This window comes from Patiria miniata, unplaced genomic scaffold (genome assembly GCF_015706575.1).
Source record: "Patiria miniata isolate m_02_andy unplaced genomic scaffold, ASM1570657v1 HiC_scaffold_16, whole genome shotgun sequence".
Classification (NCBI taxonomy): domain Eukaryota; kingdom Metazoa; phylum Echinodermata; class Asteroidea; order Valvatida; family Asterinidae; genus Patiria; species Patiria miniata.
Window position 1 is genome coordinate 6,702,853 of NW_024037054.1, and position 16,611 is coordinate 6,719,463.

Consider the following 16,611-nt stretch of genomic DNA (forward strand, 5'->3'; position numbering starts at 1 on the left):
GTAGACTTGATACCAGTCTAAACAAGAGTACTGCTTATAACTTATCTTTAGATGAGTATCATGTAGTTCGAGGTTGAACAATGAAAACAAAGTGAAATTATATAGGTTCCTTTAGTAATTTCTTTTCTTTTTGAAATCATTCTGCATTTCGTGAAATATCGACACAATACTGAAAATTACAACTATAAAGTCCTAAAATAAGTCTATGTAGGGGCTATATTCTCCAGCGGCCGCGGCCAAGTGCCCCGCCCCCCACCTTCCCCGTTATGAAAAAAACAAACTTCAGGGGTTATGAATTACATGAACATAATTATTCCAAATTATCTTCCGTTGTGGAAACAAAAACCAAAAATTGTGGAAACTTGAGTCTTCAACTAAGTCGACATACCTTCTCCCCTTTGGCTTTATTTGAAGACATTTCTTAACAAACTCTGGCTTAAGTTAACAGCATTATCATGGCAGATATAACCACACGGGAAGAGGTGTATATTCATTACAGGATGGTAATCCACAAAAAGAAACACACATCTAAGACAGTCCTGTTTCAGAGAATTCTAGAGGGAATTTATGGGTATTGCTTTTATTATGCAAACACTGCAAACATTTACAAAATTATTTTAATCACTGTCAGAAAATATTTGGATCAAAAACATTGACTTAAAATATTCATCAAACAGCTCAATATTTATGAATATTATAAATTAATTTTATTAAGAAGCTACGTATTCCCCTAATTTATTTCTGAGTTTACTTTGGGTCTGAACAATTAACTGACGTGAAGCCTAGAAATATAAACAATGATCTCAGTAAAAACAATGCCACTTTCAAGTTAAGTCTTGACAACCCACAGAAATGTAAGACACCAAAATTCATCGGGATAGGTGAAAAATGTTGGGGTTGTCGAGTTAATTATTGGGCCTGAAAGGTAATTAAATTGATGAACCAATCACTGCATTTTAAATTCCATTAATCAATTATCCAGAGCTAAATAAATATTAATTGATAGATTAACCTTTTAATTGACACCAAAAGTCTACACTCACGTAACCTTAAAACTTCAAATTGTTGAAATAGTTTATAAAAAAAACAACTTAAATTTCATTAGTACCGGTAGTACTCAAGAACTTAGCATCCAACTTTGGTTGTCGGCCTCCTCAAATCGATCTTTGTTTTGAGGGGTACTCTGCCAAAACGCCATGACACCAATACATGCCTTGTTGGTGGAGGCAATGTCACAACGTGAAATAATTTTAACTCAAAATTGCAAAGAATAACACTGTTCAACCTTCATACACATCTGCAGAGCCAAGTTTAATACAAGGTCAACAGAATATGAAGGATCTCCACAAGCCTTGGACAGAAAATCACATCAGCATGTGATAGATTCTGCAGATGAATATGCCACGAATAATCTGCCACAGAGCAGGTTCAAGGCTAAAGTTTTCACTGGTTGAAGTCTGCAAAAGGCATGGTTTCAAGGTAGGTTAAAGGTAGAGTAGATCATTTGCAGCTATCCAAAAAGTAACTGACAAAATTATTGTTAAAAAGTCTACTTGGTTAAACTTGGTCTACTTGATTAAAATTTAACTCCCTGTGAATTTATTCCTTCTGGCATGCTGTCATTTTGAGGAAAACAATAAAAGGAAATTTCCAAAGATGAGTCAAGTGACACACTTTTGGAAATTTTTGTTGTTAGCAGTAGGTTTGTAATTGGGCGAATTTAACAATGGGTGCGCCTAAACGTTGACATGATGCACACGTATGCGCGGTTGCTACTACTCGTCGGTTCAGTGTGTGACATCACGTAGCTGTAATCGGCTGAATGAGAGCATTATGTTCCATATGCTGATTTTGGGCACAATTCAAATTATGACTCAGCAACTTTTGAATTGAAATCAAGATCCCAGAATGTTGTTTTCTCAAAATATACAGCATTTACAGAGCTAAAAACTTCATCAGGGTATTTGTTAATATGCACCCATCTTTAGATTTTGAGCATTTTTGTTGCCTCAAACGAAACAAATGCAAAAATGACAAATGATCTACTCTACTTTTAATGACATTATTAAACCTACAGATGCATGGTTCATCCTGCAAAGTGCGTACAAAGCCCATTTGGTTAACAACCAGGATCAAGCTTAAATCAGGTGTATTTCTAGACCTCTCATACAAGAGATGTTACATTTTGCAAAATTTAAAAATTGATTTAAATTTTCAAAATTTCATAAACGTTATCAAAATAGACAATTGTTTACAATTAGGGGAACTTGGAAGATACAATGGATGCCACTTAAACTTAATTTTGATACATACATGCATCTCGTGACAGATCCTAACTCCCAAAGAACACTTGTATCTGAAGTCTTATCAAGAAACTTTACTTGACATTTGAAACAGAATTATCAATTACAAGTACCTTTCCATGGACCAGAATTCCATTTCTGGAGTACAATGAGTACAAAAAACTACTAACATTAATTATTAACGCCAGTACTACCATTTTTAAAGTCCTGTCTTAGGAAATGCATAATCTCAGAAAATACAAGACATCTTCACAGTGTCAATTTTCCTCAAAAACTTTTTTAACTCTCTGTAGTCTAGTAGAAAAGGAAAAACTATTTACATACATATAAATATACATATCGACAAGAATGAGATATTTTTTTATAATAGATTCTTTGGTACTTGCAGGATTTAATTTATGGTTAGAGTCGTCTCGGACTAAAGATTATAAGGCAAACCACGGTAGAAATGTTGAATACATAACTTACTTCTTTTTTAGCACAAATTCACAGATTGACTAGTTCTGACAAAAAAAGTTGACAAATACAATTTCAATGAATACTACAATCAGAGAATAAAGGCCTCAGTTTAAAATTGATTATACTTTAACTGTGACAAACTAGATACGATTTAGCGAAGTACAAGGGGTGCGAAGCCCCGTATTTAATGGGCTCAGCCTTTAAACCCAACCCTGCAAATCTATATGACTCCTGTTGGATTATGAAGGGATGGGGAGGGTAAGAGACAAAGATTTTTAGTGTCATGCTTGTCTGGTACCTCATGTTCATAAGTAATTACCATTCAAGTGCAGGGTAATGAGCAAACACAATTTGTGAGCAACAATACTTGATTATTAACATCAAAATGACTTTGATGCAATTACAATGTATGTTGTGGCTTCCACCTTAATATATTTGTGCTTTTGTTAATGTTTGTATTAATTATTACAATTTTGCAGTGCGTTAGCCAAGCTACTTCAGATGGATTACAACACATCACAAGTCAATCACAAGTCTATCACAAGTCATCCAGTCCCATATCCCCTGTTCTTTATTTCTACTGGACTTGTCATTTACTAGACTTGGGCTATTGGGCTAAGACGTTGTTGTGTATTGGATTTGTGATAACCCGTCGCCGCAAGAGGGCATTATTGAGATGAAGCGCTATGACCCACGAACCGAAAGCAAAAACAACGTTGCTGGCAGTTCACTGGTGATAGCGGTTCGTCGTGGTAACGCCCTCCCGCGGAGGCAGGTTACCTCGAATCCAATACGCAACAACGTCTTGGCGCAAAACTAGTCATTTACTTGTGACCAAATTTGTCATACCTTAAATCCATCACAAGTACCTCAACTACAACTTTGCCATTTTGCCACAGGGTTCTGGAATATAAAATACATATGTATTTGTCATCGTTTTTTTGTGTGTGGCCATTTTATGAAGTTCTACATTACATGTACCATCACCATTACCATTGCCACTGAACATTAAATTTGTCAGTGAAGATTCAAATTCCAACAAAATTAACTAACTGTGAACAAATAATCACTGAAACTTGGAATACTAATTCTTACTTAATTCGTTACAGCTGCATATCATAACTGTACTGACACCATCACACACTAATTATCTAAGAGGAAAAAGGTTGGAAATCCAGGATGAAAATACAAAATGTTATCACTCAACTGGTCTTAATGCCTTTTGTGGGTACAAAATGTTTCGAGGTAGATTGACATGGAAATTAATTACAAATTCTGGATCTTATTGGTAAGATTTCGTGAGGTTATTGTTGGTATTAGTTCACCTAACACCTAGTGCTGTTGCATTAAATTTGGTGCCAAAAAAGTACAGTAATTGTACGAAAACTTTACATCAGTTTAGAAAAATATCTTTTGTGCCATCAGTATTATTCCAATGGAAAAAGCCTGAATATCAGGCTTGATATCAAATAATCTGAAATTTTGTTTAATTTCAATTTATGAATGAAGATGATGAATGCAAGAATAGGAACATCTAAAAACTGCCCACTCTTTTAAACCCATTCCATGCTTAGTTACAAAAGCATCGATTATTCCGTTTACAAAGAAGCGTTTGCCTTGAACTAGACAAATGTGAGGAAGAAATGCTAAAGAGCACCGTACTATTGAATCAAAATGGAAAATCTGGGAAAACGAAAACTGAAGACTGAAAGTGGCCACAGTGTTAACTTGAACGCAGGAAAAATATGAAGACATTTACATATTAATATCATTGTTATATTGCTTTTTTCATGTTTTTAGTTTCATTGTAATTACACCGGTAATGGAGTACCGAAGTGTGACGTCATTTAGAACCAGAAAGTGTAGTGCAAACGAATGGAGTACGCGCGTGTGTTGGTTCATGGGCTGAATCACGCGCTAATGTCTTTCACATTGTACATGTGACGTATTCACTTTGGTACTCCATAAGATTAGCTACAAAATAAACTGTATAGTGTACAGAGATATGCGCAACTAATTCTCATCTGAATGTACACAAATCCATAGTTGCCTAACTTGAAAGCCAGGCACATTGCAGAAATGGCAATCAAGTGCCTTTCATATCTCTTCTTTGTCAAGATTGAGGGGGTACTTGTGCATGGAGTAAATGAAGACAGGGCTTTAAAAAAAGTCAGCAAGAAGCTAACAGAGTTTTTGTCCCTAAGCAACTCAGTTTACAGAGATTGTTTCTAACTTGCATAGGAAGAGCTGATTAATTTGAGATGGTCCACGAGGATGCTGGCCAGATGATATTATGCCACTGATGTTGTGGGTCAAAAACTACTGGCTCCGTGAATGTGATAACCCGCTTGCATAACCCTTTTTCTGCTAAATGCAATAGAAAGCAACAAAGGTTAACAGTTGTTGCATACTGTTGCATTTTTTTTAGCAGCACACTCAAGTCCCGTGCTTTGTTGCATCTTGTTGCATGTAGCAGGGTAACTGCTCATAGATCCAAGGCAATTCAACAGAATCCACTGTTGCAGTCGGTTGCATTTTATAGCAGGGTAACTGCTTGGTGCCAAGGCTAGTATGCACTGGGTTCACTGCACATTGCAACAAAAACCACTGATGCAATTTGTTGCATTTAGCAGGGTTCTCATTTCAGCAGAGTTGCATTTTGTTGCATTTGGCAGGGTGGCCAGAGAAACCTCTTGAGGGTAAGGGTTAAACAAAAAATACAAGGAGGCATAACTGTCAATGCCAATCTTGAATGAAGGTGCACATGTACACTTAGGTTTGGAGTAAAGCCAGTCAAATGATCATACGTACACTGTGCACTAGCTGACATATGTGTGGCTTCAACTGGACCAAGTGGATTGTATGTACCCTCACTTCGAAACAATGCACCCTTGAACAACTACATACATGTGCAAGCTCATCATGCAGACATGTATATCAATAAGCCATTTGCGAGTAACCTATACCCTTTGGGATTTACATTTGAAAAACGTCTGGTACAATGACTGGCTCAGAATGCTTGGCACATTTTAACTTTGAATTCTCCAGACCAAATACACTGTTGCTAATCACATGATTCGGGGCAAGCTCTTGCATAGTTACGTAAGAGACGCTCAGCACCAATACATCGTTCACAATGGGTGAGAATGGCACAAAGACACCAGACCATGCCGGAGCTGGGGGTTGCTAGCATAAGGCTTGCCCCGAATCACGTGATATAGTAACAGTCTCTTTGGTCGGGAGAATGCTAGGTTAAAACGTGCAAAGCATTGTATTAAGTCAGCGTTCCAGATTTTATTCAAATTTAACTCGCAAATGGCTTATTTGCAACAATTAGCTTTCCAGTTGGTATCACTCTTACCACAAATCAAAACAACTTCCACGTCTTGTCTGTCACCTCCTATTCAGCAAACATACAATTCTTGGTCTTAACATTCGAGGGAAACTTTTTCCCATATCACCACTTTTGTTCTTTTAGGTTCCGAGGCCTCTATGCGCATTGCTCAAATACCTCCTTCGATGGTCCCTTGATGTCACTGTGCTTAAAGAGCATTGCTAGTTTTGAATGGGCCGGTGCTATGTCGCTGGACTGTCTAGAAGATTGTGGATGTATTCCAGTAGTCTCCCGTCCGTCTGGTCTTTGGGAAACTTCTTGGCCAGAGAAGCCTTAAGACAAAAATTGGAAATGGAAGATGTACTTATTGATGACAGCTAAAATGGGAACAATTCGCAAAACAGTGTGCCAGATTTTTACCTTGAAAAACCCACTTTTTTTTTTTACTACCTACAAATATTGTCTTTCATGTAGTCATCTGTTTGTCTGCTATTTACGTGTTGTACACAAACACAAATGCATCTGGAAGCCTTATAAACAAACAAAAATTTCATTTGCAGAACAAAATCAGGTTTAGATCACAAGCAAAGTATCATACATTTTGTTAATAACCGGACAGATTTGCTACACTTTTGCCATATGTTTTGACGTAGTTTCTCAGATTTACAGCACTTTTCAATATGATCTTAATGGTCTTTCATGCCACATTTGTATGTCTTTTCAAAGGTGGTCGAAGGAGATATTACCTTGAGTTTGTCTAGGAATGTATCAGATTTGAACCAGAGCTCAGAGAATTGCACCATATCAGGACTGTCCTTGTAAAAGTCTACCAGGTATTTCTGTAGGTGAGATATGAAAGAAAAAAATCCATGGAAATTAATACATAGATAAATGCACATCAAGTACAAAGATTTATTGCATTGTGCGTACTCATGTCCACCTTAGCAGAGTCACTTGACATATAATACGCTTCAAATCTATCAAAATGTTGAACTGGAGATGTACGCTATCTTGCCACTGTGTTCCCATGCTCAAACTTTTGCGGAGGCTATGAGTTCGTTAACATTCAGATAAAATTCATGTATCCACAAGTACCCCCTCATATATGAAGCAAGTGATTTTCTTTTCTTTTATTTTATTGGAAGTTAGGAAAATTAAAATGCTTTTAACCAGTTGGCGCCGAAGGCCGTGTATACACGCGAACGTTTTGGGGTATTCGGAATGGATGACAGATAAACACGCAGGGAGAGAGGCCGGAAATATCTGTCAGCGACCCGCTCGCAGCGAGCGAGGCCAGAAATATAAGCATGCTGCCCAAAGGTGATGGCTTCAACCCGCCTGACTTGAGGTCGACTGAAAAGTAACCCCGCGCCTCGTTCCTTTCTTGTCAAATAATCCCGGTGTGAACTGGTTAATGATAAAGCCGAATCTGAAACAAAACCGAACTTTGAGAAAGGGGCATCATGTTTTATTTCTAGCTGTGGCGGCTGCCTTACCTAAGATTCGTCAGAAATAATAATCAGAATCTTTTGGTCCGGGAACCAGACTATCGCGCAGGGAGCCCATGCAGCACTACCTACTGTTCCTGTAAGGGGTCCATACATATGATGTAGTTGGACATGCACACTTACCATTTCTAGTAATATCTCCTGGGTTAGGAATATATCAGACTGCCAGTTGAAATTCATTGTCATTGGCATTCCTCTACAGCTACGACCTCGGTCCTGAACAACAAAAAAGAAAATAAACCATTCATTTATTAACATTTCACATTAACTATGCCCCTGTAATCAAGTCAGTCACAAGTCCTCACAAGTCAATCACAAGTCATTCAGTCTGAAGTAGCAACCATTCTAATGAACCGTGACAAAGTCATTCCTTTGTTTGGAATGTTTTTGGTCATTTTTAACATTTGTTTATTAGTCATAAAATACTGAAGCAATTTCATGTGCAACTCACCTCTATTTGTGGCATAACCCAGAATGATTTGAGACTAGATTCTTTCTGTGGCTTGTTCAGGTTGAAGGGCGCTGCAAATAAAGAATTAAAGCTTTAATTTCTGTAATAGATCTCTCTCATAGGAAGCCATCTTTGAAGGAAAATTACAACTGCGTGTTCAACGCCATTAGGCGTGTGTGCCTGCAGTGTGCAAAATGTTCTAAATACGTGCGGTTGTTGCTCGAAATTCCTTCGCAATACAGCCCAGCCGATGCGCGTCCCAAAAATTTGACGCCCAAAATGCCAATGCATATGGCAATCTGTAGGAAGTGACGTCATTTGAGAGAGACCTAGAAAGACAGATACATCAACTGACAACTCACACAATGGTTACATACAAAACAATGAAGTAGAGAATCACAGGTGTCCATTATGAAAATAGCAAAGCTCAAATTCATGTCTATGCTTTCTGTAAGCGAAGAATCCCACCTGAACTCTAGCAGAAAATTCAGCACTAATATTTATAGAATTTCAATGACTGTTGGCAAGTGCACGTGTGCATACCCTCTAAATAAAGATTGTGTTCTTACAGGGTTAGTGCAACATCTCTATGTTGGTGCCTCTATGCACTGGTGATAATAAGCAGAGAATTTTCGTGGGCTGCAGAGCCATGCAACTGGGACTGGGGCATTCAGAATTTTGAGAGCGCAACTCACCACATATAAGAGCTAGGCAGGGTTGATAGACCGTACCCTCGCCTTTCATTTGTAGCTGGTAATCCATCTGGGTTTGAATGTCTTTCAAGGAGGGTTGTGCGGGGTAGCAGGGATGACTGTGGTACCAGCCGACCAATTGCAGACCTCGTAATGCTATTGCTTGGCGAATCTTTGAAAAGAAAGCAAAATGTGACAGACATGCAACACCTTTTTTTCGATTGGCATTCTGAAGTGGCATCAAACCAAAATGCATTATGAGCGACCCAAGCCGACTCAAAGAGAATTTGGATCCGGAGAGATAAATTTCATGTAAATGGACTGCGACAGAACATATTTGTCAATCGCTTATTAGAGGATCAGCTTGGCATATATTGAAGTATTTTGGGGGGTTTTGAGTGGAAAAACGCTTAATTTAATAGCTTAACCTAAACCCTGTTGATGCCATACCCCAGGCTGTAGGTTGAGGTATTAAATGGCTTAATACATTTTCAATAATCTATCTTGATAAAGGAAATAACTTGTCACAGAATAATGTTGCACTCACCTCTTCTTCAACAATGGAAGCCTTATTCTTGTCTGCTAGTCGACATCTGCAGGGATATGCTTGTAGCACTGACATATCTGTTGACAGAAGATGCAAACTCATGAACAGACTCGCATAATAATTATACGGCGCACGTATCCACTAGTATTGGTGCTCAAGCCGCTACATCATTAGTACCCCTGCTCCTTGGGCCAATGAAACATTCCAAAGACAATCTCAGCTCCCTGGTGAGTATACAGCTCGATGCTGCCATTTCAGCGCAAAGCAGCTTTATTCAACCACAATAATCATCTCTGCCCTCACAGGTACCCATTTACTCCTGGGTGGAGAGAAGCAATGAGTGACAAAGTGCCTTGCCCAAGGACACACGCACTGTAGCCGTAGGCTCGACTCAAACCCAGAACCTGCAGAATTACCCGCAGACCACAAATGCAATGCTCCGGACCACCACGAGGCCACGGCACTCCACATACTTCTTTATCATTAAACCCTAACAGCAAAACCATGCCACTTTTACGTTAGCTGCAGGCTAGTTTGTTGGTTTGGTTGTTACAATGACCATACTCACGTTGTGTATTTGGATCCCATTTCCCTGCTAGGTAGCCAACAACTTCACTGGTGGTCAGATGACAGTGGAAATCCTTGGAAGCAAAAAGAAAAAAAAATCATCAATTTCACTTTGAACACCGTACACTCAAAACTTTGACCTTTTGCAAGAACAGTATGTTGGATTTTAATCAATTTTATTTCAAAATGTGCACAAGAAACAAGCAGCAAATCTCACGAAGGAAAGGTAAAAGTATTGAAGTTAAGCAGACACATATTTGGGAGATAATGTTCAGACAGGGAATGATCTTACCATTACAAGAAGGCAATTTGTCGTGGTTGAGACAGTGAAAGGCTGCATTCTGCCCACAGAATTAAATGGAAGACACTCAACTAACGTATTGGGACTCCTAGGGGAAAGTGAAAATGAAATGCTGGGTTAACAATTGAAGATCACGTAACAATTCTTGTGTCGTCGGCACTGTGTACTGCAACCGATACAAGTTCAAAAAGTTTAGTAAGTTGCCTGTGAGGAAAGGCGTCTAGCGAGGGATATAATAAAGAATATACTTGACTTGCTGGGCTAATATTTTCAAGTCACAGTAAAGCTGTGTCTTAACCGCTTGGCGCCAGGTTTATTTTTGCCGAAAATTTTCAAAACTACACAGACTTTGTGTGTGTACAAAAGGCACGAGGGATTAGCGTGTTTAGACGTCACCCGGAGGCGAGTCAAGGCAATTTGACGTCTTAATCCATCAGCCTGTGCCTGTGCACAAAAACAGCCAGTGCGTGTAATCACGGCCTCCGGCGCGAACTGGTTAATAACTGGCTACGACTGGCAATACAAGGGGCTGAATTTGCTTCCCATAGCCACAGCAATTAACTAAGATAACTGCCCTCAACTAGGCTCAAGTCATATCACTCCAAAGCATGTTTCAAAGGAGTGAACCAGTGTGTAGTAGTATCACAATCATTTACCTTTCAAGATCCTCTTTTGTGATATCTGCATATTTGACCACTCTCCGCTCATTCAGGTCTGGATTCTTCAATGGGTGCACCATACCTGTCATTGATCAATTACAATATTTTATAGAATACCAAAAATTACAAGCTTATATTGTGTTGTCGTTACATTGTTCCACAACGGATATGGCTGTATTATATATTACGCACACTCACCTTCTTTATGTACATGAACACTGCTTTCAGTTGCACTGAATATTCTGAGGAAAAAAAACGAGGGAAAAACAAGCTGAGATTTACTTTTTGGGCAATTGTAATTTGTTGCTATTAGAAGTCATTTGTAACAAGATCCAATTATACAAAAATCCCAATGCCAATTTGCCTCAGAGTATGTGGTTGCCAACTGCAGTAGAATACAACTGTGGCACTGTTAAGTGGGACTAGCTCCCATGGTATCAGAATTGGCAGTTAACCCTAACCACCCTGAATCCTTCAAACTCCTCTTTGACAAAGTGGATGAATTTGGAGGATTGAGGTTACATGGCAAAATGCGTCACTGATTTTGTAGGATGCACTTTGTCAAGGTCTTGGGCTGGACTTTGTGTTGTTGTTGCTCAGCCATGCATAAATATAGGACTGGATTAATCTTGAAATCCTCCGTACTGCTCCAGGATGACACTGGCCAAGCCTTAACATATTGACAGTCACTGCCGCAGGATTTTGCAGGATTCAGGCAGTGGTCACCCCTCCACGGACCATATTCAAGAAATAATGGAGGAATTTGAAGGACTGAGGCTATATGCTATTTTTCCATGAGGCCAATTGGCGGATTTTGCAGGATTGAGGCTACATCCAAGCAAAAAGGCCTACAGAGTTAGGGTTAATGCACTGGTGTTGATGGCTCAATGCAGCAAGGTCCCACAGACTTTTACTGCTGACTGTGCTGTATCTGGCAGGGCAAGGGTCAAAGGCTTCTGAGTGATTCTGAAGCCTGATGTGGAGCAATAACTGGAGACAAAACCTAGGTTTCAAAACCATCATGATTGACCCAGGATTCCCACAGAAATCCTGAAAGGAAATTCAATGACTTTTCCATGACAAATTTAGGGCTATCCATGACCAATTCCTATGCAGTTTTGGCATCTGAGGAGCCACTTACTGCCTTCCAGTTTGCAACAACTTGCACAGCAAACTGAAATGCAAACTGGAAGACTGTCATAGCCAAATACAATGTGTAACACATTATCACGCATGGTTGTGCACGATTTCACGATTTTCCCATGACTTTTTTGTCTTGGAATATAAACTTTCCATGACTCCCTATAAAATAAAAATTTTCCTTGACTTTTCCCTTACTTTCCATGATAGCTTTAAATTCAAGAACTGTGAGAACCCTGTTAACTACCTCATGGTGATCTGCCTACCTTTTTTGGCCTTTGGTTACTTGGGATGTAGGAGGGTTGGGTTTATCTGCAGGACTTCTGTGGATTCCATCCTCATCATCTTTCTCATCCTCCATGTCTTCCCCAGTGTGGCCGTTCGTATATCCATTCTCACCGTCTGGAATATCGGCCTGTATGCATCAATGAAGTGAATGAGTCCAAACTGACCATTAATTCTTTGGTCATTTGAGACTGATTTGGGTTATCAATTAATTCCTCTCGGTGGCTTATAATCATGGAGCTGGTTAATACTTAGCAAAAGAAGATGTATCAATGAAAGAAAAAACAAGTGCCAACTTCAAGAATACCTTACAATGCTTGTATTTAGTTGTAAGAGCATGAAGATTGTGATTGTTGCATCACAATTTCTGGAGAGTTCTTGTTATAAGATTTAAGCATGCTTTTTGTTGCGCTGACTGCTTTTGGTCAAAGTGAACGCAGGTTTTTCTGTCAGCGCCAAATGTACCTTTAGCAGTGCCCTGAAATCGGGCTCCGTTTGCATTCACTGTAACGCTCAACGTAATGTACAAGGTGTCCAACCTACCACGTCTTCAAATCCAGGCATGCTGATCTTCATCTGGCTGAACCACGTCGACTTGAGAAGGTCCAACTTCTTGCCCTTATATTTCACCTTTAAACAAAAAACATGAAGACAATAGAAAATAAACCTAATTGTTACATTAAACCCTGGATACTGTAATTTCATAGTATCCAGTCTATAAAAATGACTGTTAACTTCATTATACACCACGTTACATATAAATTACCTCACGTACACCGTGTTGCACCCTTAAGGAGTGAAAAACCTGATCCCACATCACAGCAGTCAACATTTGTTAATGTTGAACTAAAAAGGGTAATGCAAGTTTGAAAATCATACGTAAACAATTCTGTGTTACACTAAGCACCGTGCAATTTGGTTGTTTGGAGTCAGGACATGTCTACCAGTAGCCTGTGCTGTAGTTGAGTCTATGACAAGTCCTCACAAGCCTGTCGCATGTCAATCACAAGTTATTCAGTACAAAGTCAAGTCACAAGTTATTCAAAGGAACAGTGACAAAGACATTCACTTGTTATTGCGCATCCCCTCTTTTTTGTGTGACCAGACTTGTTATATCAAATAAAAATTAAAATTGAGGTGACTCACAGAGGCCCAACCACAGCCTGATTTCTTGGCAGGATTGACCAGCTTTTTGATGTGTATTGCCCAGGCGCTGGGGGAGTTAAACTCCTGGCCTGACCATTTGATCTTGCCATTCTCCATCAGATCAGCTGTGAACTTCCTTCCCTGAAAGAAAACAAATTCATGCAAGAAAGTTACATTATGTATAACTCAGAGAGACCATCAATAGCGAACTGTTAGTAAAGACAGTTCTAGAAGAAAAATTCACAGAACTTTACAATAACTCAATGAATGCCCTGTGACATGATGGGCTTTGTGGAAAATTACCCCTCAAGGGTGACAGAAAGAGATATGACAGACCATTTAACGCTACAGCCCCTGTGTATCTTAACCCCACAGCTCATGCACAAGCACCAGCTCGTGCACATTGTGATTGGCTCAATTACAACTCTGGTTCAGAGTAATGTTTGGGCTTCCTGACAAACTTGCCAGTGAAGCCAAATTGTGTAGACTTTGTATCTCACCAGGTAGTCAATTGTGAGCAGGCCATCTCCAGACTCAACAATCCCATCAGCCATCAGCATGCCCAGGGTAATACCCCGCCCAGTCACCACGCCCGACCGGTTCTTGGCTGGGCTGGGACTGGAGGAATTGACGCTGTCACGGTCATCCTCGATGGAGGTGAAGGACTGAAGGGTGTCCACTGAATTGGTGTCATCGCACTCAAGGGCTGTTTTCATCATCATTGCCATGCAACTACATGTAACATGGGAACAAAATAAAATCAATTAAACTCTTGTAATGATCAAAGTGAATTTCGGGACCCCCTTCCTGTATGACAACTAAATTCACTTTTTAGTTATTGGACTCACCAAAAGAGCTGGCAATGTTGAAAAGCAACAGGAAGGTCATGGAAAGAGGGCAGCATAGTGAATTTACATGGATATTGGTTAAAAAATTATGATGATGATGACGACAAAACACAACACAAAATCATATTTCTTGGTCCAAAATCAGTTTAAATCTTGAAAACAGGGAGAAAGGAAAATTGCTTGAGGCTGCAGCAATCGTTTTGGTGTGATAAAGGCGAGTTTACAAAATGAAGAAAAAAACGAGGATCGTACAAAGCACTTTTACCCTTGTAATAACAGAATTACAAGAGATCCATTCAGTGTAACCTTATATGGAACAAAAACATGCACCTTTGCCTGCAAAGCCACGATTTAACAAAAAAAATATAGCTTTGAGCAGGTTGGTCACATGTAATTATGTGACAAAGCTAAGGTACTAAACGTTAATGAGGCATACCGTATGTTATGTAATCGCAAACCACTGCATACAAATGACAATGGAAACAATTGTGCAGGTACATAGCTATGTGTGCATAGAACGGTACATGTATTGAAATGTACATGTATGTACTTCTATTGTTGGTACATTGTAAATGTACTACTGACATGCAATTAATGTGTGCTTCAGTCTGGGGGCGGGGCTTAACCTTCTCAATGTTTTTAAACACATTCCCTAAATTACTATAATGTTACAGAATCATTGAATGCAACACCATTATTTTAACATATACAATCTGAAAATCTGAAGATGGTCAGACATTTAATTGAATCTTACGTTAAGTAAACTAAAATTTAGGAATGACAAACATTCAATATTTTTTTCATATTTAAGCAAAATACTTTGAACATTTTCTTTACTTCTCATACTCTTTATACTTGTTCACAATTACTACCACAGACAGTGGCAAATCATCAGCATTCTGCAATTACTCCTAAAACAGTATTTCTTCTCGAGGAGAAAAAGAGTAGGCCCTAGGACCATATGGCCTAACTCAACAAAATTCCAACAGAATTCCAAATTGTCAATGATTGTGACAATGAATGTATTGTTATAAATGTTATGGACTTTGTCAAGTTTGAACTCAGTGGATAATCTTCATGATCTTCGGCACAATTTTTTACAATAACATGTTTGAAGTCACCACAACATACGCATTTCACAACACATGTCGTCGGTACACGCTACACCATTCGTGATCAAATGACGAAAAATATTCACGAATGTATGACAGACAAGATCAACACAATGTCAATTACTTCCGCTATTTCTACGAAAATATACCGGTTCCCTTCACCCCTTCGACTCCACAGCATTGCTTGAGGGTGTAAAGAATCGCCTCCCGTCCAAAAAATCCTACCTTTTCGCCCGATTCCTCGCCGATTTTCATAAGGAAATGGCGTTGTTCAGAGAATCCATGCCAATTTGCTTGGTATTAACTTTTGTCATCGTGATCGTCGTAGGATACGTGTGTAGTAGAAGTTCGTTCGCGTAATAATCGTGCCGTCGATGCCCTCTTTGTTCGGGGTTTTGTGTTTTGTTGAAGATCCCCAAACACCTGGTGTCCTGTTCCATTCCCAGATGGGGGATGTCACTTTGTATCAATTTTTGGCTGCACACAGTGGATTTCTTGGAAATGAGTCAAAATAATGATTCAGTTTTTTACTCATTAAAAGTAATGATCAATGTGGATATACCGTGAGTTGAACATTACATCATTGTTTCCGACTTTTATCTCCCTGACGATTATAACTAAAATTGAATGTGAAAATCCATGGCAACTGAGTTTGCACTTGTTCCCCTGATGTTATTTTGCGTGTAAATTAATAAAATGTAGGCATTGTTAGCGCGCAGTCATTTCTATTTATTCATAGTTCGGAACCCATCAACCGACCAACCAACCGACCAACTAGCGATAGACGACTGATCACTGATGATCAATCAAGCAATCAACAAGTTACTGATGATTATTACTATTGATTTGAAAAAAAAATATAGGATCATCAAAATTGAAAAGCGGCAAATTGTAAACAAATAAAATAATAACCATAAATAAAAACAAAATAATATATTCCTTTGTCGCGATTTTATTCCCCTTATTCAGCCAGTCCATGTCGCGTGACAAGCGTACATACTAGGTCGCTATCAACAAGATGAGTTTTGGCAATATTGGTAGCGCTACCCAGGAACTGAAATTCCGAGCATACCTCACACGCGCTGTTTTTAAGTTAATTAATGCATTCGCGTGAGGTAAGTTCCAGGGTAGCACTGCCACCATTACCAAGATACATGATCATTGATTCATCTTGTTGATAGAGACCTCGGCCGCCGCCGCATTTGTCACGTGACTGGCTGCAAATAGGGGAATAAAATTCAAATCTAGTCTTGGACAGA

General features: G+C 39.1%; 1 protein-coding gene across 2 annotated transcripts; it reads right to left on the minus strand.

Moving 5' to 3' along the window:
- Positions 1-6,255: 6,255 nt before the first annotated feature.
- On the minus strand, positions 6,256-15,764 carry LOC119722800 (MPN domain-containing protein-like). Of its 2 annotated transcripts, none has more exons than XM_038193143.1 (15): positions 15,578-15,764; positions 13,893-14,124; positions 13,393-13,533; positions 12,790-12,876; positions 12,228-12,376; positions 11,020-11,063; positions 10,819-10,903; positions 10,154-10,250; positions 9,863-9,935; positions 9,295-9,371; positions 8,751-8,919; positions 8,056-8,126; positions 7,728-7,820; positions 6,843-6,935; positions 6,256-6,428 (listed from the first exon to the last, which is right to left on the minus strand). In XM_038193143.1, exons 2-15 carry the CDS (start codon positions 14,118-14,120, stop codon positions 6,339-6,341), a joined length of 1,497 nt encoding a protein of 498 aa, XP_038049071.1. In that variant the 5' UTR covers positions 14,121-14,124; positions 15,578-15,764; the 3' UTR covers positions 6,256-6,338. The 2 variants fall into 2 exon arrangements, with proteins under 2 accessions (XP_038049071.1, XP_038049070.1); XM_038193142.1 differs by lacking the exon at positions 15,578-15,764 and adding an exon at positions 15,502-15,571.
- Positions 15,765-16,611: the final 847 nt, after the last annotated feature.